The 26755-nt window shown below is 43.4% G+C and overlaps 1 protein-coding gene across 2 annotated transcripts in view; it reads left to right on the top strand.

Annotated features, from left to right (window-relative positions):
- Positions 1–26755, top strand: part of BBX (BBX high mobility group box domain containing) — a 205500-nt gene that overhangs the window by 57975 nt on the left and 120770 nt on the right. Inside the window, exon 3 of one of the 2 annotated variants that reach the window (XM_054973816.1) lies at positions 4645–4696. The exons of the other annotated variant lie outside the window; for it this stretch is intronic. Coding sequence (XP_054829791.1) covers positions 4694–4696 — 3 coding nt within the window. The 5' untranslated portion in view covers positions 4645–4693. The remainder of the gene's footprint in view (positions 1–4644; positions 4697–26755) is intronic. 2 annotated transcript variants of the gene reach the window in all.

Below are 26755 nucleotides of genomic sequence, written 5' to 3'. Positions count from 1 at the left end.
TATAAACAACCTCATATTGCAGTCACTACTGATGCCTCACTTTTGGGCTGGGGAGCGCATTGTGAGGGCTCGTATGCCCATGGGGTGTGGTCTGATGAGGAATGCACTGAACACATTAATCTACTTGAACTAAGAGCAGTCTTATATGCACTAATTTCCTTTTCAGATGCCGTCCAGAACAAATCCATCCAGATCCTGACAGACAATATGATGGCGATGTTCTGTGTGAACAAGCAGGGGGGCACGGCATTGGTGTCCCTGTGCACCGAAGCAATAAGAATATGGACATTGGTCTTGGAGCACTTGCTGTGGCACAAGCAGTGCACATTCCGGGGGTGGAAAACTCAATGGCAGACCACTTGAGCAGAATGCACGGGGACAACCACAAGTGGTCCCTTCAAGAAAAGTACATTTTCCCCATCTTCTTCCATTGGAGGTTCCCAGACATAGATCTCTTTGCCTTAGAGGAGAATTGCGGGGCTCAGAGCTATTGTTCAAGAGGAGGCGTAGGCCTAAAGTCTTTTGGGGATGCATTTCAACTCGAGTGGTCAGGTCACCTGTTCTGTGCATTCTCTCCATTCCCGCTTCTGGCCAGGGTCCTCAGCAAGATCCAGAGGGACAAAATGTCCATCATCTTGGTAACCCCGTTTTGGCCCCGTCAGCCGTGGTTCCACACCCTCCTCCAGCTGCAGAGTCAATCACTGACAGCTTGGCTGATCAATCAAGACTCTCTTTTTCCACTGCTGTGACTCACGTGTTAGAGAATGCCAGAAGGCTATCTACTAGACACTCTTATATGCTTAAGTGAGATAAGTTTATGATGTGGTGCCACCAAAAGGAATCAGATCTTTTTCAGTCTTCCCTATCCGAAATTCTGGATTATTTGTGGGAAATTAAGCAGGGTTAGCTAACAGCTCTGTGAGAGTGTATCTAGTGGCTATCTCCGCTTTTCACCCTCCTATAGACCGAAACTCGGTGTTCTCTCATTACGCCTCTAAACTGTTTTGAAAGGGTTGAATAACCTCTTTCCTCCAGTGAGGACCATTGTCCCACAGTGGTCATTGCCCTTGGTTTTGTCACGTTTGATGGCCAAACCCTTTGAGCCTTTAGCTTCGTGTCCCTTACGTTTTTTGTCCCTAAAGGTGGTGTTTCTGGTTGCTATAACTTCAGCTAGGAGGGTGGGGGAATTGGCTGCATTGTCTTGCCATTCCCCATATTTGAAAATCCACAATGAAAAGGTGGTCCTTAGGACCAAAGTTGACTTTTTACCAAAAGTGGTGTCTAGCTTCACCTATCTCAAGATATAATCTTACCAGTCTTTTTTCGCACACAGCCATCGGAGGCAGAGAAGGCCCTGCACTCGTTGGATGTCCGTAGGGCGATTCTGTTCTATTTGGATAGAGTGAAATCTTTTAGAGTTGATTCCAATCTGTTTTTGTGTTTTGCGGGGCATAAGAAGGGGATGAAAGCATCTTCGCAGACTATATCCCAGTGGGTTGTACAAGCTATTTTGACCTGTTACAAAACTGCTAACCTACCTTGTCCCCTGGAGGTGCATGCCCACTCAAAGAGGTCTCAAGCATCATCTGCGGCTCTTCTGAAGGGTGTCCCTCTTCATGACATCTGTAGAGCTGTGACATGGGCCTCGGCTGAGACGTTTGTGAAACACTACGTGCTAGATATCCTGGACAGGAAAGAGGCAGCAGTGGGCACAGCAGTTCTTCAGTCGATGTTTCTGTAAATAAATAAATAAATGAATGAATGAATAATTAAATTAAAAAAGGAAACAGTGATGATAATGTTGTTACTAATATATACTGTGACACCTCTCCCAGGTATTAAGCTTTTTAATCTTCCCATGTGGGACTGCACAGGAAGACCGTAGATGAAAAACAGTGTTTCACTTACTGTAACTGTTGTTCATCTAGGTCTTCTGTGCAGGCACACATGCCCTCCCTCCTTCCACGCTGGATCTCTTGATACTTACCTTGCAGTGCAGCAGCGAAAGAGGACTGAGGGTATGTGGGGGACGCTCCGCCTCTTAGGACCCGTTTCGGCGGGAAGACGGCCACGCATGCACGCAGAGAGGCGAGAGCACCCCCTGGTGTTTATTGAGCTTTGGAAATCTCTGGTATCAGCAGGCCTGCGTGTGCGCAGTCCCATGTGTGCCTTCATGGAAGACCTAGATGAACAACAGTTACAGTAAGTGCAACACTGTTTTTTTTACACTATTTGATTCAATTAAAGGACCAATATTAGGCTAATCCCTCCATTAAGGTTCACCTAGCAACCATTTCCACCTACCACGACAACATAAGCAGGAAATCTTTCTTTGCCCAGCCAAGATGCTAATTCTTCCTTAGAGGTCTAGCTAACCTATAACCCCCAGCATCCAGGCCAATTCCCCAGTGGAGTTTCTCCTTGGTTCTCACCTCAATCATGCAGAAGCCTTTCGAACCCCTAGCTACCTGCTCCCTTAAGATACTGGCAGCTCAAACAGCCTTACTGATGAAAATAAGGTTGCACTTACCTGTAACTTGTTCATTGAGTGGTCTTCTGTGCAAGCACATATCTGTCCCTCCGTTTCCGCTGAGAGCTCTTTTTTCTTATGTTTCTTCTGCACCAGCAGCTTAGAGAAATGAGGGAGGGAGCTGCTCGCCTCGCCTTTTATAGCTGAGCCTGGGGAAGAAGCGCACGAAAAGGCTAGGTGAGCATCTTCCACCTATAGGTGCTTTAAAACTTCTGCAGCTGGCCTACACATGCAAAGTTCCATATATACCTGCTCAGAAGACCACTCAATTAACAGCAGTCACAGGTAAGTACAACCATGTTTTATGTGGTGTCAGATTTTTTTTAGGATTGGATCCAAAGCATTGCCAGCTAACTTAGACTGGTAGAGAAAGATTTTCCACCTTAGAAATACAAAGGCCCAGGAAAAACAAATTTTTTTTGAGAATGGAATTAAGCATTCACACAGGAGGCATTTTGTGATTAGAGAAACAGTAGTTCCTGAGTATAATGATGGTATATTCAGCATATTTTCAAGTACATGTTTACTGTATAAATGTGAACAATTTTGTTTACAATATGTATTAATGTGTTTATTAATGTATTATCAAAGAATTCAGTGTTGCAAACTGTAAACATGAAATCTGTTTTCAATGTCACTGAGAAAATTACACTATAAAGAAAATAAATAAATACTTGATATTCAGAATACTGGTAGTCGTTTTGTGACCGTCTGGGACTGTTTTTGTTCAAATAGAACACTCTTGTTTTCTGCAAAATAGAAAACACAACTTTTCAACTTATTTTTTTCCGTACCTCTCAGATAGCAAATATCAAAACACATGTACGAAAGTTGCATAAGGTGCAGCAGTATGTAGTTTCTGTTTAAATTATTGGATATATTTAGTTTCTTTTCTACTGATATAATACCATTTTTCTTCATTATATCCACACAGTATCATTCCTAATATATTTCAGTCATTCTGATTTTAGTAATCCTAGTCCTAGTAAATGTCTCCTTATATTGAATGTATCGACCTAAACTGAACTTAATACGTGTCTCTTCGTAAGGACTGTTACTGACTTAACACTGAATAATCACTTTGAATCTCAGCAAGGCAAACTATAACGACAGTAAATAAGTAACTATATTTGCAGTTATGATTGTTGAAAACAAAGGCATTTGTACTTTCGGATTCCATCAGTTTGATGTATAGTACAATTTTATATGCTAGCTGTAAAAAGTTTCAAATAATGCATTTTATGTTCTTAAAGCATTAAACTAAGTTTAGGTTTGATAGTAAAGTTATTACTGCATATATTTCAGTTTTATCCCATTTTTTTGTTTTTGGTGATGAGGTGGCACAGGGGGAAAACTTCCCCCCATGACTTCAAAATTGCCAGAAACTTTATATCTAACCCCTCTTGCTGCAAACCATGTCCAGTTCTGGTTTTAAGTACCATGGGACCCCAAGAACAGTGTAGTAGGCAAAGGGGTTCTTCAATGAGAGGAGAAATTGGTAACACTCATGGTCTTTTCCCCAGCAATAGAAGTAGTGTTACACTGGTGTAACTGCCATTTTGCTTGCAGAATGGTGTCTTTATATCCAGCCATGATAGTATTGATTATATTGCATGCAGTGATTACACTGCATATACAAAAACCTTCATTTATATTTTAATAGTCATACAATGTTTACCTTAAGTGTCTAAGTACCTTACACTGAACATGGGTTTGCTCTGTGTAAAGTTTATAGATTTAATTTAAATTAATTAAATTTTAATTAAAATAATTTTAAATAAATTTATGAACTATTATAATTTGTCAGTGATAAAAGTGACCATCGCTATTATCCAGTGGATTTCAAAATAAACTTTGCTAATCTTTTAAATAATGTCAACACAAAGTCCAGTCTTATTGATACCTACTCAGGAACAAGTCCAACTGTTTTCAGTGGGGTTTCCACTCAAGTAAGAGTGCATAGTTACATAGTAATAACCTCTACTCAGAAGTAAATGTATAAGGTATATTTGAATCAGTAGTATATTAGAAAATGTCATCTTTAAAAATAAATGGGATTTCAATGGAAGAACAGACATATCATTGACTTTTAAATATATTTTTGTAAATTTTAGGAGGCGAAATTAAGGATGGGTAGACAGGCTCTGCGAATCTGATGAGGTGATGGTAAGTGATAAAGGACTGTATGGCAGTGAGGAATTTGTTGTAACATTCACTATATTAGAACTATGAAAGATCCTTTTATACTTATTTATTATAATATACCTTGTGTTTCTGCTTTTGCATTTCCTTTTCTTCTCCTGATGCATTTTGCTTTCACTTCATTCCTGTCTCGACCCTCCAGTTGCCAATTTATTTTCTGTCACTTTCTCCATTTCCCTGTTCATGAGAAGTAGCAGATTAGCATTCCCAGGAGAAGTCAGCTTTGTTAAAATTCTGAGTTAACCAGTTTTCACTGTCCCACTTTTGTGTTCAGTAAGGAAGCAGGTTAAGTATCTTTTACAGATCTTTGGGAGAAAATCTCAGGCCAGTTTTTCAAACTTGTCGGCTTTTTTCCTTTCCCCCCGTTATCTTGACTTTATGTTACATAGTAAAAACTTCTCATGATGAATAATCTGCATGAGTCACACTCCCAACACCAACAGCCCATACATGTGCTTTTTGTACTGTGGTCTCCAGCTTGTGAAATGACCTGCCTGAGGAGGTCGGGAATGTTCCTATGCTCTGTAACAGAATATTCAGGAAGATGCTTTTCAAAGGGAAATGGATTATGTATTATACTATGTATAGAACATAACACTTTGCTGCACATATTACCCTGTTGCCATGCCATTTTTCTTCATTTATCCACACTCTATATCATGCCTAATATGCCATGTTTGTTCAGATTTTGGTAATCCTAGTCCTAGTACATTGCTCATTTGATGTTTCCTCATATTAATTGTATCAACCTACACTGTGAAGGCAGGATTTCTGATTGACTACAGAGATATGGTAAAACTCTTGCCCCTACAAATAACATCAGCCCACTACAGTAAGCTATCACTTGGTAAATGGTCTACAGAATTCGTCTATGCAATGTTTAGGTGATGTTTTTGGTGTTTCTGTGATATAGATGGCCTGTTGGATACGTAGTGTCTAGACTTGCTTGTGCAATCTGTGCTTTGTCCATTCCATGGCTGTTGTTTGATTATATGAAGCTTACGCATTGGGCATCTGTAAGGACTATTATGGTAGAAGAAATACAACTCTTGGCCTTCTTCCCCTTGGTGGGTCCAGCTTTTCGTGCCCCCAGTTCCCCAACAGGCTGTAGCTCACCATTTCCTCACAGTCTTGTTTTTCCTCCTGCTGCCTTTGGCTCTGCTGTCCCTCCCTCCTTTCTACTTCAGCTGCTCTGGTTCCACTAACATCCTCCCCCTTCTCCATTTGTGTCTGCTTCTTTCAATCTTTCTGTATGCCTCATTTTCTCCTTTTGCTAAATCTCATTATGCTATGGCAACCCAAATGCCATGTGAAATTTAGTTTTTCTGGAAGGCTTGTGCATGGTTGGGGTTTTCTTTACATTAGATTCCCCCCCCCACACACACAACCCCCCCCCCCCCCGATTTTTCACTAAAAACTGGTTCTCCTGGTTTATAGAAACCCATATCCTATCCCTGACTGGCCCCGTTGTGTAGATTTTTTGGAACTCATGCCTAATAAGTATAAGTATCGTTTGCATTTGGATTCAGGAGAGTCGAACAGATACTAAATCAGACCATGAGTCTGTGAAGATCAATATTATCTACTCTGAGTGGCATCAGCTCTCCAGTGTCTCAGGTAGAGTTTCCCCCCATTTCCTGATCATTTTTAACTGAAGAGGCCAGGGTTTGAACATGGGACTTTCTGCTTTCAACTCAGATGGCCTACAGTTGAACCACAGCTCTGCTTCTGAAGAAGAATAAGCTTCTTCTCCTTTGCCAAAGTCCTAGAGAGTGTTTAATACTAAACTTTTCATTATCTAAAAAACTAAAGTTGGGCCCAAAATACTGCATATACTTATTTAATTATAAGGATAAGGATGTATTGTCGTTGTTATGGTCTCTGACTGCAAATAAATTCATTCATTCATATTTAATTAAGCTGATTTAAACATTAACATGCTGGTGCTAGCAGACCCAGAGCTTTGTAATACTAGTTTGTGAATCCTGCATATGTTTAGAACAGCTTTTCTGTTAAGGACATTTCAGTTTTATTATTGGCTACATGGATCAGGCAAGAGTAGGACTTTTTAGAGCTTCCATAGGCTCCAGTACAAGATTCTGTCTGCACCCCAGTTGCATAAACCAGACCCACACTAATATATGAAAACATATTAAATGGCTTGCCCAGTTCTGTGAGTTCTTCCCAGCGTTACCTTAGCTCCGCAGTGTTTTCTCCATAATCACTTCTCCTCTACTGCTTAGTGACTCTGGGAAAAAGGGTATTGGTGGTAGCCATGATTAAGAAGAACCCCTTGGAACAGTTCAGGAAAGAATATATTTCTTTTTCATTCAATTATGTGTTAGTGTTTGCTGCTGTGCTGACTTGGGCACAATTATGCATACCCTTAAATGTATATACATGAGTTAAGTGCTTTGCTAAATCATGCCACTAAACGGCTTAGTAATTTGTTACGAATTAGAATTGTAAGAGTGCAGGTTAGCCCTACTGTAGACCTATGTAGCAGCTTCCTGGTGTGCAGGAATTAGGGATGTGCAATTTGGTATTTCAGGTTTAAAAATATATCCCAAAATACTTATTCGGTATTATTTGAGTATATCTGGATGTATCTGTCTTATTAAGTATATTTAGATAAACTGGTATTGTTTACTTGCCGTATGCCATTGCCAGGTTTGCTTGGCTGCCTTAGTACTACTGGCTTGCCAGTTTGGGTGCTGGGATTCTCTGGTTTTATGTTGGTTCTGTTGGGCTTGCAGTAGCCCTGGGTTCTACCGAGCATTGGTCAGTAACACTGGTGCTGTTGGGTTTGTAACTGTGCCCCTTGTTACAGTTTGGTACTGCTTCGATTCCCTGGTTTGGCATTGGTTCTGCTAAGACTCTGGTTTGACATTTGTTTTGGGGGGCTTTGTTGGTTCTCTTTGCATTGGGAAGCTTGGCTGGTATGGTGGCTATGTGTTTGACAAAGGCTGTTTTTGAGGCTTCTGTCTTTGATATGGAGAAAGCATTGGATAATGGTTGCTTTCCCCCATATGATATAATGGAGAGTGGGTGGGAGCACCATTTCAGAGGCCCATAGAATTGGATCCCTTGACCCAATCAACTTGAAATGTTGGGGATCTTTTGTGGACAGGCAGACCTAGGTTAGCTGCAGTTTGGTGTTGTTTGCTTGAATAACAACAACAACAACAACAGTTGAGTGAGGATGTTCCCTCCAGCCCCACCCCAGAAAAGTCCCCCCCCCCTAGGAAATAAAGGAGCTAAATACATTTGAAATTCCTAATAAAACCAGAATACACACACACACACTTTTTTTAGTGCACACTCCTAGCAGGAATAGCACATGGAGCAATCCAATGTCTTTTTTACTTGCCAGCAGAAACTGGTTGTGTAGATGCTGTGGCTAATGCTGAAACAGGACACATTTTTTTCTTTTTTTTAATGGATTATTGGGCACATTCAAGGGATTATGGCAGTGCCCCAAATCTCTGTTCCAGTATTCTGCAGGTATTAGACCCTTTTTCCAGGTCTTACATTTGGGCATTCTATTCTAAACACATCTTCTATTTTGCTGCCAGATATGTTTGACTCTTATCTTGAACTTTGAAAAGGATTTAAAACTAGCTTGTCTTTAAAATATTAACTAACTCAGGGAAGAAAACCATTTACTAAGGGAGAAGTATGCACTATTTATCCATCCATTTATTATTTTATTTTATTTAAAATGTTTTATGCTGCCTTTCTACCCAACTTAAGGTCCCCCAGGCGTCTGACAATCTAGAAATACACTAAAAATATTAAAAGTGAAAACACTTTGCATTTGTCTTTCATTCATACTGTGGGGAAAAACTGTCAGTCTTTTCTATAGTATAGTTATTAAATGCATTTCTGTAAGTGTTGTTTTTGAGAATCCTTGTGAGAATGGTACATCTTTCTTTGAGTACATATGTAAAATTGCTAGCTACACAACCACCTGCACATTTAGCTGTGAACTGTTCAAATAAATCTGTGAAGTATTTATTTTAGATCCTGAACATGTAAAGGAAATGCTTGCGTGACAAAATATCAGTGTATCCCTGCTTGATACACAAAGAGTAAAAGATATACAAGTTATTCATTTCTGATTTAAAAATGGCTTTTATACTTTAATAGTGAAATAAAGCATTTAATGAATAGTTTATATTAGTTTTTGTGTACCTTCATAGGAAAATATTCAAAATTAGAAAAAGGAAATGAATAGTTCCCTAACAATTTTGGATTTGTTTCCCTACTTTCCTCACATCTCTTCATGTATGATCAGGGCACTTTTTTCTTTTGTCCCATAGTGGAGCTTAACCTGATGATTTACAAATTAGTTGTCATTTTTCTAAGATACATAGGAATAAATTGTACCTCCATTTTACCAGGTAATAATTTGATCTGAATAGTATGTTTGCATATTTCATGATAGTGTGGCTCTCGCAGTTCTCATAAACAAATTTTAATTGCTTATATGCAAATAGTAAAGTCATTTAAAGCTTAAAGTTGCATGGAATTTTTTATGTTTGCCTGGAGTTACAAAGGTTTGCAATACAATAGTTCTCTTTTCCACCAGATAACCTCTGACCTTTATGGTATGTAGTCAGCCGAGATGGCACTAGTGAGTCTTCAAACAAATGTGACAGAGTAGAGCTGCAATTTTTCAGTTACGAAAATTATTTTTTCAGACTGAAGAATATTACAAGTTGTTTGGTTTACTCAGTTCTGTGTACAACCTGACCATTCTTCCATGCCCCTCCCTTCAGACATAAATTATAATGAGGGCTTTGATGTAATGGAATACAACTTGATGTTTTCTACAGTTGTTTTTGTGTTTTTATTCCTGGAGAAGTAGCTGAAGGCAGGAACCAAAATAAAATGTATTCAGTATCTTCTCGATTTATATCAGTTAAGACTGGATATATGAAGGAATATTTTCTCTTAGTCTAGAAATGTTAACCATATTACTAGGTCAGAAAGAACTACATTACTTTGAGAATCTGATTTCAGCTCTAGGATTTTATTCCTTTGCTACTGCCAGTAATAGATTATCTATTCATATCTGATAGAGTAGTATTGCACCTGTACATAATTTGAATAGATTGCCTCTCTTGGTAATACTGTATGTATTTTATGGCACTTGTTGTTAAAACTATTTAGACTGAGAACCTTGTGCTCTCTCACTTGGAATTTTGCTCTGTTGAATTCTGTGGAACTTGTGACTAAATGTGCATAGCATCAGTCTTCATAAATTGGTTAACCCAGGAATGTTTTATTCGAAAGTCTTTTGGGAAGACTAAATTGCATGAAATCCAGCCATTCTCTCTCTAAATGGTTTATGGATTGCAACATAGAACTTTTCATCCCATACTGGAGAAAAGTAGTATTTTCAAAGCCAGAAAATGCCTCTTCTCTGCTCTTTAATTTCTGAGCATCTCTCAACTCAGCTCAGGAAGCACCTCATTGTAGAATACAGAAAGGCTTCTATTATTTCTGTTTTGTTGATTCAAAACAATTGATCATCAACTTTATTGTCCTTTATAGCTAATTATTAAGGAAACTTCTGTGCAAATGCCATTTCTGTTTATTCATATTTCTGATTAGAATACGTCCCTACCTTCCTGCACTTTATTTGGACAAATGAGACTGTAACACATTGCTAAAATTCTTTTTCGTATCATTTATAACCAAATTGCAAAATACTGTTTATGCACACCATTGCAAAGATTGCCTTTAACTTGTTTTAATAAAAATAAAGTTACTGTATATTTTTGGAAGCTGAGATAATCAGTTTATTTTTGAAGGGTGGAAAGTAATTCAAAGTTATACTGCTGATGCCTGCAAGCCAGTATTTGAGGATAGAATTAAAGTTGCTTAAGTGAAGCTGACTAATAGGGAATTCTTCAGGATATAATGGAATACCATTTGGTGGGGAACTTCATTGAGCTACCAAGCATCCCCACAATGCTTATAGTTGTTTCCAAACTCAGAGCAGGAAGCATGATGAGTGAGGTTGATTTCCCTGTTACTATTGTAAGAATATTGGGGCGGGGGGGAGATGTTTTTTCTTTCAAGAATTCTTTCTGTCCTTCAGTTGTAGGTTGGGCTTGGTCATGGAAAACTGGGTTTGCAAACCTCCAGGTGGGGCCTGGATATCTCCCAGAATTGCAACTGATCTTCAGTTGACAGAAAATGACAATTTTGGAGGTTGGACTCTATGGCATTATGCCCTGGTGAGGTCCCTCCCCAAACTCCACCCTCTTCAGGCTTCACCTCCAAATCTCCAGGAATTTCCCAACCTGGAGTTGGCAATCATGTGGAAAACTCTGGGTCAAATTTCTGTTTTTTTTATGGAGGTCACTGTGCCATGACCTGAATAGCCCAGACAAGTCCGATCTCATCAGATATCAGAAGCTAAGCAGGGTCAGCCTTGGTTAGTAATTTAATGGGAGACCTCCAGTGAAGATCAGGGTTGCAGAGACAGGCAATGGCAAACCACCTTTGTTAGTCACTTGCCATGAAAATCCCACCTAGGTGGCCATAAAGCAGCTATAACTTAACAGCACTCTCCTCCACCATGGAGGTCATTGATTGACTTTCTTACAGGCTTGCTGTAAAATAAAATGCTTTTCTCTTTAGAGGAATTGTGGGATGTAAATATAATAAAACAGCACTGAACCACAAGTATGGTAGTTTTTGCCAGTAATTTAAGCTGAAGAAAGACAGTAGTTTCAAACAGTTTCAAATCAGGAATATACCTATGGTGAACACATTCGTTCCTTTTCATGTACTGAAAATCTCCCTATCTATGGGACAATCTTTCTTCTGTATAAGAAGCAAATTCGTCAAGGATTGGGCTGATTGTCCAGCAGTTTTTCATGAGCACTGAAAATTCATTGCCATGTGAAAGAGCAGGAGGGTTATTATTGTTTATGTTAGCAATACTACTGGTATGCCAGTAATGCAGCACTGTGTGACTACACAGCCAAGCACAAACTACAGGCACCAAATCTTGTTCCTACTCCATGAAGTTTCTTGCTCCACCCCATTCTTTAGAATACTGCTGAGGTCACTTTCCTGTGTTTCATGAAAGCTGTTGTCAGAGAGCTGATACTCAAAATTAGTTGCATAGTTCTAGCAATAATTCTTTTGTGTTGAAAATCATTTGTTCTCTAAGAAGCTGATACAGTGGGCTGGGAAAGCAGCCATCAGAATCACTTATTAAGAAGGAATATTACAGTGACATATTGTGCTAATTATTACAATTAAAGCTGTAAATTCTGCGCCAGCAACATTTCTGACACGTGAAGCTGAAAGATTGACTGGTTGATATTGAATTGAGGCAGCATATAATATATCAATTTGGTGATAGCTAAGCAATTAAGGAAAGGAAGTTAGCAGTTACTGGCTTTACACAATCAGCATAAATATACCTCTGGTCTACAGGGTTCCCGCACGGTTCTGTCTTGTTCCCCATGTTCTTCAACATCTGTGTAAAGCCGCTGGGAGACGTCATCCAGAGATTTGAATTGAGTTGTTACCAATATTCAGATGACACTCAGCTCTATCTCATGCTTCCAGCAAATACCACAGAGATTGGAGAAACTGTGGATGAGAGCTGACAAACTGAAAATTAATCCCAACAAAATTTTGAGGTGCTACTGGTGAGGGGGGAATGTCTGGCCCAGGAAATGGGTATCTCCTGTTCTGTTTGGGGTTGCACTCCCTATAAAGGAGCAGGTTAGTTAATTAGGGGGTGCTTCTGGACCTGGAGTGGATCATAGGGGCCATATTATTATTATTATTATTATTATTATTATTATTATTATTATTATTATTATTATTAGTTGTCGTCGTCGTCATCATCATCATCATCATTATTATTATATCCTGCCATTCCCGCGAGTGGACTCTGGGCGGGTTACAACAGAAGATAAAATATACAAGATAAAGTCACAATAAATTAACACAGCTTTCTAATAAAACACCTGCTCAGTGTATGAAAACCATATAAAACTAATAACATATATCACTAATAACCATATATCACTAATAACAACTGCAACAACAACAATGATGATGATGTGCTTTTATACAACTCTTCTGGACAAATTAGTGACTACTCAGAGTGGTAAACAGTCAGTGTTGTTATCCCTACAATATAACTGGGGAGCTAGGGCTGAGAGGAGTGGCTTACCCAAGGTCACCTGCTGAGCTCATGGCAATAGATGGATTCAAACCAGAAGTGCTGACATCCAACCCAGCCACTTTACCACTGCGGTACAGCACCTCACTCCAGTTTTGTTCCATGTATACTGGCTCCTGTGTGTTTCTGGGCCCAATTCATGGTGCTGGTACATGATCTTTAAAACCTTATATCGTTTGAGGCCAGCATACCTTAAGGATTGCTTTCTCCCATATGAACCTACCCATCAACTCTGGTTATTTTCAGAGGAATTCCTTCAAGTGCCCCCGCCATCTGAGGCTAGATGGGTGACAACCCGAGTAAGAGTAATTGTGATGCTAAAGCTTTGCAACCCCCTTTCCAGAGAGATTTGTATGTCTCCTTCTACAGTTGTCTTGCATCATTGGATGAGGACTTCTTTGTTCTGTTTGGCATACTTACAATAATACAGAGTCACATGGAAGGGGCCATACAGACCTTCTAGTCCAACCCCCTGCCCAGTGCAGGATGAGCCTAAAGCATCCCTGACAAATATTCATCTAGCCTCTTCTTGAAAACTGCCAGTGAAGGGGGAGCTCACCACCTCCTTAGGCAGCTGATTCCACCTTTGAACTACTCTGACTGTGAAAAAGTTTTCATAATATCTAGCCGATACCTTTCTGCATGTAATTTAAATCTGTTGCTTCAAGTCCTATCCTCTGCTGCCAACTGGAACAGCTGCTTGCCCTCCTCCAAATGACAGCCTTTCAAATATTTAAAGAGAGAAATCATGTCCCCCCTCAATCTTCTCTTCTCCATACTAAACATTCCCAAGGCCCTCAGCCTTTCCTCGTAGGGCTCAGTCTCCAGACTCCTGATTATTTTCATCGCTTTCTTCTGCACCCTTTCGATTTTGTCCACATCCTTTTTGAAGTGAGGCCTCCAGAACTGCACACAGTACTCCCGGTGCGGCCTGACCAAGGCAGTATAGAGAGGGACTATGACCTCCTGCGATTTCGATGCAATGGCCCTTTTGATACAACCCAAGACTGAGTCTGCCTTTTTTGCCACCACATCACACTGACTGCTCATATTTAGTTTACAGTCCACTCTTACTCCAAGATCTCTTTTGCATACAATACTACCCAGAAGTGTATCCCCCATCCAGTATTTGTGCTTCACATTTTTGTGGCCCAGATGTAATACTGTGCACTTATCTATATTAGCCTCCTCCCTGATGGAGCTATGCATAGTTTTTGTTTTTTTTATTATTATTGTGTGTGTATATATTTTATTTTAACTGTTTTAAATGTTGAATTATTTTAATGTTTAGTTTTCACCCTTTTGGGGTCACTATTTGGGTGGAAATGTGGCATAGAAATGTTCTCTATAAATGAATTTAACCTTGGCTTAAGTGTCCATATGCTCTCCCATGGGACTGCTGAGGGGACAATACAGGCCCCCAGAGATTTTCCCGGGATCCCCATCACACCACCTAGACCCCATCTGATCATTATATGAAAACAGTTTGCAACTTGCCTGTCTTGCCGGAGTAACCAGGGCTCTCAGAATCTTGTCCTCCTAGATGCACTGTTTTGGTATCTCTGCTTTCAAGTGATTTTGAATGGAATTATTTATTATTATCGAAGACCAGCTCTAAAATACATACCATAGCAACATGACTCTGATTCTGCAAAACACTTTCACAAATGTTTGGTCAGTGGGGCTCCCCTTTATGTTTAAAAGAATGGCATCATCTGTCTCCAACATGTGCACACACAAAGTGAATTTCAGGCTGCTTTTTAAACAAAGAGTAGTTGGAATGAGGGATGACGCTGAGTGGTGCTTTACATGTAGATATGCCAGCAAAGTTTTTTTGGATCAAGGCCACAGAGAGTAAAGCAAATACATTTCATACTTTCACTAAACATTTTCCTAAGTTGCTGGTTAGGTAAACCTCTTTTTTTCTTTGCTTCAGCTTCCAATCTGCAATGTGGCAATACTGATAGTGGCCCATATTGAGAGTGACCCTTTACAGCCCAGCCCTGCACTGCCCTGTAGTAAGGTATATAAAGTCTTTGAATACTACAGTATGATACATACATGCTAAATATTACTGTTCTGCAATTTCTTCCAACAAGAATTGCCCCAGAGTAAACAACAACAACAACAACACAACAACATTCAAATTATATACCGCCCTTCAGGATGACTTAACACTCACTCAGAGCAGTATGTCATTATTATCCCCACAACAAAACACCCCGTGAGGTGGGTGGGGCTGAGAGAGCTAGAAGCTGTGACTGACGCAAGGTCACCCAGCTGGCTTCAAGTGGAGGAGTGAGGAATCGGTCCTGGTTCTCCAGATTAGAGTCCCGTGCTCTTAACTACTACACCAAACTGGCAGTAAAGTTGCTAAAGTGTAGTAAAGTTGCTAAAAATAGAGACAGAGTAGTAGTATTTAATGGTAAATCAGTTAAATAGTAAGCTGAAGTTAATTGTGGAATAGATATGAGTAATTAAAATACTTTTGGACCTGTAAAATGTTCAACAGGAATGTGGTACTCCTGGCTGCCATGCAGCGGCTTGAGATGGACCGTATTTTGCCTCCTTGGAAGGAGGAGGAGGCAGAGGCATCTCCTGGGGATATGGGGATTTGGCCAGGGGGTGGAGACAGAACAGAAGGCAGCTCCGCCTTCCCGGCTAGCAGTTGCTCTGTGTGCTTGACCCACCCACCTCACCCTGTAGTAGTGCAGGATTAGCCGGCTGCTGTTCCTAGAGCCAGGTAGGATTTTTTTTCTCCTCTCCCCATATTAGCAAAGGGAGAGAGGTGTTTTTTCTCCTACCTTGCACTGCAGGCAGAGATTTGAGGTAATTGACAATGGTGGTGCATCATTGTAAGTCACTGGCAGGAGAGAGTTTGGGGATAGGGAGCGGATCAATGAGCACCCCTTGGCAATTCCCCAGGAATGGATGGTATGCTTGTGACGGCTTCCACCACCTGGAGACTGCCTGCAGTGAACCCCATGTGCAAGTCCTTCCCTCATGTTGTACGGCTGAGGCTTTAGGAGCTTGAAGGGGGGAACCATTTTGCCTGGCTGGCCCGAGTATAGCCATTACATTGATGGCTCCCACCTGGGGCTGTGGGGCTCTCCCAGACAGGTCAAGGCAGTGGTCCAGGGGTGACCCCGTGGCTCAACCTGTACCGCTAGTTGGCCCTTGCCATATTTAATGGTTGATGTTATATTAATAAAGTGGCCCTTTAGTTCCAAACCTTGTGTCTGCCTCTTCATTCCGATTTGGGGTGGGAGGGGAGCAATAGGTAAATATTAACAGTTAATTTAATTGAATAAAGAATTAAATCAGCTACAACTCTCAGTATTCTATAAGCCTTGCTTAGCAAAACGTTCTTTGCCTTGTATATGTTTCCAGCTTCAAAAGATGTTGACGAAGATGGAAATTTTTAATTGCTTACATTTGTAGCAAAGAAATATGGAGTATATCCCCTCCAATTTAAAGTGAATGAGCAGTCAAAGCTAAGCCAAGAGTTTTTACCAGCTATATTTGGCCCTTAGGCAGCATCCAAGTAGGGAGAAGGCTTATCTGGCTGCTCTGATCCACGCAACATCAGCCCCTTGGCTTGTCTATTATAATGCTCTTTATAGAGACGACTGCCCTCCTAGATGATTCAGAAACCAGAGTTAGTGCAAAATGTGGCACTCTGTGTAGTCAGCGGCTGGCCATGAGCTGGTGCTTAGCATTCAAGCCTGTCAAACCTTGAGGCCCACCTATCTGAGGAACCACTTGCTGTGATAGCTCCGCTGAACACAGCGATGCCTTCTAGTGATTCCAGCTCCTGTGAGAGCAAGAACTGCCTGTTCACAGTCTTTTCCAGTAGCTACTTCAATCCTGTGGAACAGTCTGCCAGAGGACTTTGCATATCTGTATCCCATCTGAGAGGATTTAAGACTGAACTTTTTAGCAGGGTTTTTGGCTCATCTGGATGAGGGTTTTAATACTCTGGTTTTGAAGGGTAATTGCTTAGACTTTATTTTAAATTTGTTATCCTTGGTTATTTTAATAGTTATATTCTTTGGTGTTTTTACTATGCATTGTTTCATTTTTTTATCTTCCTGGGGGTCCCAGTTTTCTGGGAACAAGTTGGGTTTATAAATGTTTAAAATTAATTAATTACATTTAATATTCTTTACTGTAATACAATGCTTAAATTTGGTTAGATTGTAATCTGCAATACAATCTAACCAAAGTTAAGCAAGAAATATTCATATAATAGGGTAGTGTACTATTCATATACAGGGTAGTGAACTATAACGTTCTGAAAGAGGATGCTGAGGACTACAGCATAAGACAGGATAATGGTAGTGATTCCAAATTCATATACCTGTGAGTAAATAACATTTTTTCATGGAAAGATGTTCATAAGCAGGTGTCTTGGTTTCCCTTTCTTCCTATGTTATTCACAATGAAAACTATTATTGTTGCTACAGGCTGTATGCTGCACAGCAGCAGCACCTCTGATGGAATGGCTTTTCCATCTACGCAGGAGGAGTGGGAAATGTTTGCTAATATTCTCCCTCCCCCCATTCCGCATCTTCCCATTTTGCTCCCAGCAGTTTTCCTACAAATCCACTCACCTGCATGATTATAATTTCAGGGGCAGAAGAGGGTCCAGTGAAAGGGAAAGGTGTTATGCACATAAACTGGACCAAGATTCAATCATTCTTAAGTTTATCCTCATATGAAATATTGTGAAACTTACTTGGCTCTGTGGCCATTAGCAGTGACTCAAGTGGGTGCTAGTTGCTCCAGTCCCGTCACTTGCTATAAATGGTACTCCTGATGTACAGTCATCTTCCCATAGCTTTCAAGGTATTCAAAGGAGTTGACAGAGTGATATTTTTATGTAGAACACATTCTTAACTCTCCTGTACTTTAACTTGGCTGGGTTGCACCTGTAATTTTGACAATTCATTTTAATACCCTTGACCGAAGAACGGTACACTCCTTCTATCTGGAATGGTCGTCCTCTTCCACCGAGTGCACAGCTTCGGGAGGGACACACATGGAGTGGTGAGGGAGGAAGGGTACACCCGCCTAGCCAGCCAGATCAGCCGAATCAACCCTGGCGATCAATGGGGTGACAGATGTCACAGCCAAATCGCCCTCACATCCAATTCATTTTAATATGTAAGCAGTGAAAGTACAATTTGAACATCAGTTTAAATTAGTGCATTGCTCCTCATGATGTTCAAGCACTAACTTCCAAGTTTTTACCCAGCTTAAAAGTTCCAGCGTCTTCGTAAATTATTCCACCTTCAAAGTTACAGTTTCCCAATAGGAACCCAAAAGGGTTTACAAGATTGTTCTCCCTCCTCTGTTTTATCCTTACAATAGCAATCCTGCTCCATATGATAAGATTGAGAGAGAGCGCGACTGCCTAATGGGCAGCCATCAAGCTTCCATTGCAAATGGAATCCTAGTCTGACAAACCCTAGTCTGTTATTCTAACCACTGCACTGCACTGTTATTACATTACTTAGACATGTAATACTAAAATTTTACTTTTTTGTATTTATTATTATATATGAGTTTTTTTTTTAAATGCAGCTTTCAAAAAAATGTGGAGCTCACATCCTCAAATTTGGCTGATCTAAACTTTCGTTACATACTGTTTTGTAAACAGCCGCTACATGGCTGATATTCCGCACCCAGGCAATAGCATCTAGAATAACTGATCATGTGATTTGTCCCTTTGTCTGAAAATAATGATATTCAGGTACAAAATATCCATTGCATCAGGTGTATACAGTGGATATGTTGCATAAATGTGTTCCTTTGTTATTGCTTTAGACATTTTGGCAAATTTTACTGTTAAGCTATGGATAACATGAAATTTAATCTTTTCTCGTATGCATTTTAAGTAGGAAAGTTGCAATTTTATGCATAATCAAAAAGAGTCCAGTAGCACCTTTAAGATTAACCAATTTTATTGTAGCATAAGCTTTTGAGAATCAAGTTCTCTTCGTCAGACGCATGATACAGAGACTGGTCAAATACAGAGAGGAGGGAAAGAAGGGAAGGAGAGAGAAGAGGCAATTAGGGGGGGAAACCAAAACATTCCTTTGCTAGTATATGTAAACATCTCCTTTTGGTGTGTGGATCAGTTGGCTTCAAAGGAGTTTGCCCTGTTAGTTTGTAGCAGCCAAACAGCTAGACCATCCAATTCCAATGCAGTACGAGCCTTCGATAACCACAGCTCTCCCTGCCAGATGCATCTGACAAAGAGATCTGTGGTCCCCGAAAGCCCACACCAGGTGCCACTGAGCTCCCCCAGACCCCGCCTCTGTAAAGGTCCCCGAAAGCCCACGCCAGGTGCCACTGAGCTCCCCCAGACCCCGCCTCTGTAAAGGAAATCTGTTACCTGTGATAATGTGATAACCATTCATAGTCCCTATTCAGTCCCAGCTTGACAGAGTCAAATTTGCATATGAATTCCAGTTCAGCAGCCTCTCTCTCATGATACCTCTCTCTCAGAAGCCCTGGGTGGAAGACCTTTCCTTGCCTACAGACAGCCCCCCAACCTTAAACGACTTCTCACTCACAACCATGAATCAGCCAGCAGAGTCACCAGCACAGGTACCAGGCCCTGCAACAGACCCAGATGCCAGCTCTGCCCCTACATCTACCCAGGGAATACAATTACAGGACCCAATGGCATCAACTACACTGTCTCTGGCTCTTATAGCTGCTCATCCTCCAATCTGATATATGCCCTCATGTGCCAACAATGTCCTTCTGCTCTGTACATTGGACAAACCAGCCAACCTCTACGCAAAAGAATAAATGGACACAAATCTGACATTAGAAATGGAAACGTCCAGAAACCAGTGGGAGAACACTTCAATCTACCAGGACATTCCATCAAAGACTTAAAGGTCGCTGTAGTTCAACAGAAACCTTTCAAAAACAAAATCCAACGGGAGGCTGCTGAACTGGAATTCATATGCAAATTTGACTCTGTCAAGCTGGGACTGAATAGGGACTATGAATGGTTATCACATTATCACAGGTAACAGATTTCCTTTACAGAGGCGGGGTCTGGGGGAGCTCAGTGGCACCTGGCGTGGGCTTTCAGGGACCACAGATCTCTTTGTCAGACACATCTGGCAGGGAGAGCTGTGGTTATCGAAGGCTCATACTGCATTGGAATTGGATGGTCTAGCTGTTTGGCTGCTACAAACTAACAGGGCAAACTCCTTTGAAGCCAACTGATCCACACACCAAAAGGAGATGTTTACATATACTAGCAAAGGAATGTTTTGGTTTCCCCCCCTAATTGCCTCTTCTCTCTCCTCCCCTTCTTTCCCTCCTCTCTGTATTTGACCAGTCTCTGTATCATGCGTCTGATGAAGAGAACTTGATTCTCGAAAGCTTATGCTACAATAAAATTGGTTAGTCTTAAAGGTGCTACTGGACTCTTTTTGATTTTGCTACCACAGACTAACACGGCTAACTCCTCTGCATCTAATTTTATGCATGAATTTGTCATATCTGACTCTCTCTATATAAAACACATGTGCATGTTACTATATATAACACATATATAAGTGACAAAAAGAAAAAGATGGGAAGCAACTTATAAACCTGAACTTGTCTAAGAATTAGATGTTGGCAAGGGAGGACCCAAGAGACTCGCTGGGGTGTGTGTGTGAATCCACTGCTTGGCAGTGGGTGCCCCTGAACCACCTCCCTCTCTGCCTAAATGCAGTGCCTCTGTCCACCTGGTTCATGTGGCAGGAAGGTGGTGGTGGTGGTGGTGGTGATACTCCCTGCTTGTCTTCAGGCCTGCAGCACCACTGCCTCCATTGTCTGCTTCATCTGGTGGCAACAGGGAACAGTTGCAGCATGCAGCAGCCTCTCCCATCCCAACCCAACCTCCATCCCATCCGTCTGCCTGCTTCCCTTCCTGCAGTATCACTGCTTGCCTGGCTCACATGGTAGCTGTTCCCACTCTTCTTCAAGATTTTTCATTATAGTGTCACGAAATCTAAGTCTTTTAGTTAAAAAGTTAATTTAAAAAATGTTTCCTTTTTGTTGTTGTTGTTACAATCCTGGAGGATCCCCTCTACCTGTACCTGTCTCTGTTCTCTGAGGGTTTTTTTTAAATCTGCCTAGGAACCAGATTCAGAATTAGATATGTGATGAGGGCATCACAGATAATACTGTATAATTGAATCATAGTGTGAATTGTGTTTTTTACATGTATCGATTTTATTTTTAATTATAATTTAATATAAATCAAAGCAAAATACAGAAGCATGTATCTGCTCAGTATTAATTTACATCTGTTAGCTGACTACTAGTTTTGTTTTTGTGTGCTGGTCAACAATTCTACAGGCTTGTTACTAAAACTTGAGTGAACTATAATTCACAGGTTTATTGTATGTATTGATAGTTTAAAACAGGAAATCGGTATAACCTGCACTAATTTGTCTCTGTCTACAGTTGCATGATTTGGGTTCAGTAACATCTTGAAGACCAACTAGATTTCCAAGGTATGAGCTTTCAAGAGTCAAAGCTCTCCTTGTCAGACTACTACTGGACCCGAATCTTGCTCTTCTACAACAAGCCAACATGGCTACCCACCTGAAACTATCTCCCTAGAGCTATACAATTTCCCTATCAAAAAGAGTCCAGTAGCACCTTTAAGACTAACCAACTTTATTGTAGCATAAGCTTTTGAGAATCACAGTTCTCTTCATCAGATGCATAGAGGGCAAGAAGAAACTGGTCAGATATATAGATGGAGAGGGGAGAGAGGAGTAGATGCAAACAGTAGCTTCTGATATGGAGATCAGTTTGGTTCTGTTAAGGAAGTCAGTTACTTCTGATAATGAGATAACCATTCATAGTCTCTATTCAGTCCCAGCTTGACTGAGTCACGTTTACATATGAATTCCAATTCAGCAGCTTCCCGTTGGATTTTGTTTTTGAAAGGTTTCTGTTGAACTACAGTGACCTTTAAGTCCTTGATGGAATGTCCTGGTAGTCAGGCACCTTCAATCAATTCCCTTGGCAATGGAGGCAGGGACTGCCTGAACGCTGTCTGCACTCCTTTTGTCGCCCTGGAAACCCCAATCTAAGCCCAACTTAGCTTGATGGGCAGGTCTTCCTTCCAAGTGTGGAGAGCCAAATTGGTTACAATTGGTTACATGGGAGCAGACACTAGAGGGGGGAAGGTGGTGTTCTGTGGCCATGGGAACTCCAATCTCATCCCTGCAAACCCTGTTAGGCAGTTCTGACTGCCAACCACAGACCTCCTGTGTTGCTCTATGGGACCTCTGGTTATAAAAAGCACTGTGCTCCCAGACTGGCTTTCAGTTTCAGCAGGCAGTGGAATGGGAGAGAGCTGTTGCTAGCCTTTTGGAAGAGAGACTGGGAGAGTGCATTGGAGCTAGGATTTTTTGTGTGTATGGATAGGGATTTATCCCCTTTGGTTCCAGGGCTGCTGCCAGGCCCTGAGGCCAAGCTCACTGGGCACCTCAGTTGAGGGCTCACAGTGTTTATTATTATTAGCAGTGTCTGATCCGATCAGGTTTCTGGGAGTGCTGGGCTAGAGCTCTAGCCCCTCCCTCTGGTTCCAGGGCTGCTGCCAGGCCCTGTGGCCAAGCTCAGTGGGCACCTCGGCTGAGGGCTCACACTGATTATTAGTGCCTGATCTGGTCAGGTTTCTGCGAGTGCTGAGCTAGGGCTCTATCCCCTCCCTCCGGTTTCAGGGCTGCTGCCAGGCCCTGTGGCCAAGCTCAGTGGGCACCTCAGCTGAGGGCTCACATTGATTATTAGTGCCTGATCTGGTCAGGTTTCTGGGAGTGCTGGGCTAGGGCTCTAGCCTCTCCCTCTAGTTCCAGGGCTGCTGCTAGGCCCTGGTGCCAAGCTCAATGGGCACCTCAGCTGAGGGCTCACACTGATTATTAGTGCCTGATCTGATCAGGTTTCTGGGAATGCTGGGCTTGGGCTCTACCCCATCCTTTTGGTTCTAAGACTGCTGCCAGGCCCTGGGGCCAAGCTCAGTGGGCACCTTGGCTGATTGCTCACACTGATTATTAGTGCCTGATCTGGTCAGGTTTCTGGGAGTGCTGGGCTAGGGCTCTAGCCCCTTCCCTTTGGTTCCAGGGCTCCTGTCAGGCCCTGGGACCAAGCTAAGTAGGCGCCTCGGCTGAGGGCCTACTCTGATTATTAGTGCCTGATCCGGTCAAGTATCTGGGAGTACTGGGCTAGGGCTCTAGCCCCTTCCCTCTGGTTCCAGGGCTCCTGTCAGGCCCTGGGACCAAGCTAAGTAGGCGCCTCGGCTGAGGGCTCACAGTGTTCTCTCCTTTTCTTTCCTCCTTAATTCTTGTTTGCTGTACAACGAGGCTTCAGGCGGGAGCCAATGGTGTTCGTGGGGGGAAGTGCAAAGATTGTCCTGGTTGCCCCATGGGAAGCAGTACTAGGCAGGGCTCTGGGGCAGCAGAGACTCCCGCTCCCCAAAAATCACCTGTGGAGGCTTTGGAGGAGGCCAAAGAGCTCCTGCCGCTGAGGGAAGAGGAACTCTTTCAAATGTTTGAGGAGGAGGAGGCCGAGGGATCCATGGAGGAATGGTTTGGGTTCGATGAAACTTTCATCCCATCCTTATCCCAATCCCTCAGTGCTGTCCCTGCCTGCAGTCCACCCCTCACTCCATCTTCCATTTCCAGCTCTGTGGCGCAGCCAGTAATCCTTCGTCCTCCTTTCCCTGGAACAGTTAGTGGGCCATGGTTCAATCTCTGTATGGAGGCACTTTCAGGCTCTTCGAATGGCCCCCGTGTGGTGCGGTGACATGTCTGTGATGGCCTGGTGCACTGGGCCAATGACCCAAAGCACCTGTCATCAACGGTCTTGACTAGGCACCTGAAGACGCCCCACCCGAGCCTGTGGTCTCCGTCCTCGGACAGCGAAACATCTTGCTGGGGGAGAGAGAGGACTACCAGCTCCTCTGAGCTAGGAGCAGTGGTAGAGTTACTGAAATCCACCCTAAGCAAGAAGCCTTACCCTGAGGGTGCTGCTGGTGGGAGCGAACGGTCAGAAAGGCCGTCCTTGGGGAGGTTGTTCCATTGGGGTCGGGGATAGTGCTCTTGAAAAGGGTGAGGTCAAGGACTGTGGAAGCGGCCATTTGTGTCGTGGCAGAGACAATTGCCCTGCAAGGATTCCCCTTATCCATTGTGGAGGGTGTGGGATTCCAAAGGCTGCTTCAGCACTTTGCCCCATGGTTCTCCATGCCGTCATGGCGCACCATTGGGCATCAAGTCCTGCCTGCCCTCTACCAATCTGTGCGAGACATGGTGCTCAGGGAGCTGTCGGCTGCCAAAGGCCATACAGTACACTTCACAGCTGACCTCTGGAGCACCTGCCATCACGGCTACCTTGCCATCACCGCTCACTGGTAGCAACCAGAGGACCTCTGCCGCCCCAGGCCAAGAACGGGCACCCAGAAAAATGTGCCATGTTTGACACCGGGATACAGGGCAGCTCTTCTCCAGGTCTGGTGGATGGACGAGGTCCATATTGGGAAGAACATTGCCACCACCGTGAAGGCGGCACTGAGGGAGTGGACAGCTGGTGGGGAAGAGTTTGTCCGTGGCTTCATAGTGACGGACACGGGAAGCAACATGTTGGCAACCCTGAAAGAGGCATCCCTCACGGGCCTGGTGTGCATGGCGCACAAGCTGCACCTGATGATGAGGGACATGCTCGGGCTAGGGAGCAAGCCAAGGGACAGCTGGGGTGAGGGAACGTTGTGGATACGTAATCTGCTGGAGAGCTGCTGCTGCATCGCTTCCCACTTCTCCCGCAGCATCAACTCTTCCCACGAGCTGTTCCAGAGGTAAGGGGAGGGGGGAACCCGAGCACCAACTCTTTTAGGACCTGCCCACCCGCTGGAACTCCACCTGCGATATGGTATGTCGTCTGGTGGAGCAGAAGGGCCCATTGCAGGACATCGTTTTATCTACGGATGTTCTGATGAGGGGACAGGAGCTGAGCCTCAGTTCCATGGATCAGAGAGTCCTTGCCCAGGTGTCCCGGATGCTGAAACTCTTTAAGGAGGCCACCGAGCTCTTGTACTCATACGAGGCTTGCCAAATCCAAATCCAATTTATTACAGCAAAAGCCAGCAATATAAAACAATACGATTACAAGCAATAAATCAATATTATCAATACAGGAAAACCAGGCTTGCCTGAGCCAGGTCATCCCCCTTATCCACGGGCTCGACCATTTCCTGGCCTAGAAGCTCAAGTACGAGGAAGAGCTGTTCCCCAGGGTCCAGGACTTTATGAGGAGGATGCAGGCATGTGTGGCCGAGCACTTGCATCCTCTGTGCCACGAGGTGCCATACCAAATGGCCTCCCTCTGTTACCCCCAGATCAAGGGCAGCATCGCCATGCGGGCTGGTCAGATGCAGCGCTGGAAAAAGGAGCTCCGCACAGCAGTGCTCCGTTTCCAGAAAGAGAAGGCAGGACGGAGGGAACCGGGCAGTGGCGAGTGGCAGGCAACGGAGAAGGAGGAGGAGGAGCAGCAGGGGGGAGGAGTTGGGAAGAGAGCCATGCCAGGAGAGACCCACCCAAACAGCCCCACTTGATCTCTGGGCCTTTTCGATTGGCTTTGTGGTTGGCTGCAGCACAGTGGGTGCATTCTCACAGTGGAGGACTCGACGAAGGCTATGGTGCAAGAGTACCTCACGGAGCCCACCAAGCCCCCCCCCCATTCCAACCCCTTGGAGTATTGGGTGAGTAAATTTGCCGTATGGCCGAACCTGTCCATCGAGGCAACCAACATTCTGTCCTGCCCTCCCACCAATGTGCAGATCGAGCGGGTGTTCTCCCACCTGGGAGACCTCGGTCCCCACTGCGCACGTCTGCACCTGGACCTGGTGGATATGTTGACCTTCATCAAGGTCAATCTCAACCTACTTGGGTATCCCTCCATGGACCTGGATCTACCTGGGCTCTGGGCCACCCCAAGTCTACTGTGGTTCTAGGCCAAGCTCCTCTGCAGCAGGCTCTAGCCTCCCTCAGTTCTCGGGGCTGCTTCCACGGCTGGTAACCTTTGGTCCTCCTCTCCCTGACAAGGTCCCGGTCCCTCTTTCAACCTCTCTCTGGATGGCACCAATACGACCCTTCCCCACAACTTGTCCTGCCCATCACGTCCTCTCCCTGACAAGTTCCCGGACGGTCCCTCTTTCATCTTCGTCCACTGTGGATGGAGCCAGTAAGACCCTTCCCAATGATCTCTCCTGTCCTGCCCATTCCGTCCTTTCCGCAAAGGCAGGAAGGTGGATGATGTCAGCTGCTGCCACTTTTGGGCACAAGGGACAGCTCTGCTGCTGTTGCGCAGGTGGTTGTATGGTACCACACGGTGCCCCCTATCCATGGCGCCTTCTGTCCACGCTGAGCAGGGGGAAATGGGTCCCGCACCATGACTCACATCCTTTCTGCGAAGGTAGAAAGGTGGGTCACATCAGCTGCCTCCGCTGCCCCGCGACCCAGTGGGTTTCTCGGCTCATGGCTTGCCAACAAAGGGGTCTTCCCAGTCCTGCTCCTCAATGTGGCTGGCAACCCTTTGTCCCCCTCTCCATGACAAGGTCCCGGTCCCACTTTTAACCTCTTTCTGGATTGTGCCCAAATGACCCTTCCCCATGACTTTTCCTGCCCATCGTGTCCTCTCCGTGACAAGTTCCCAGACGCTCCCTTTTTCATCCTTGCCCTGTGGATGGAACCCATGAGACCCTTCCCAACGACCTGTCCTGT

The sequence above is a fragment of the Eublepharis macularius genome, chromosome 3 (assembly GCF_028583425.1).
Source record: "Eublepharis macularius isolate TG4126 chromosome 3, MPM_Emac_v1.0, whole genome shotgun sequence".
In the NCBI taxonomy this organism is placed as follows: Eukaryota; Metazoa; Chordata; class Lepidosauria; order Squamata; family Eublepharidae; genus Eublepharis; species Eublepharis macularius.
The sequence above is the reverse complement of the archived record's forward strand: the minus strand, read 5'-3'. Positions and strand labels throughout refer to the sequence as shown.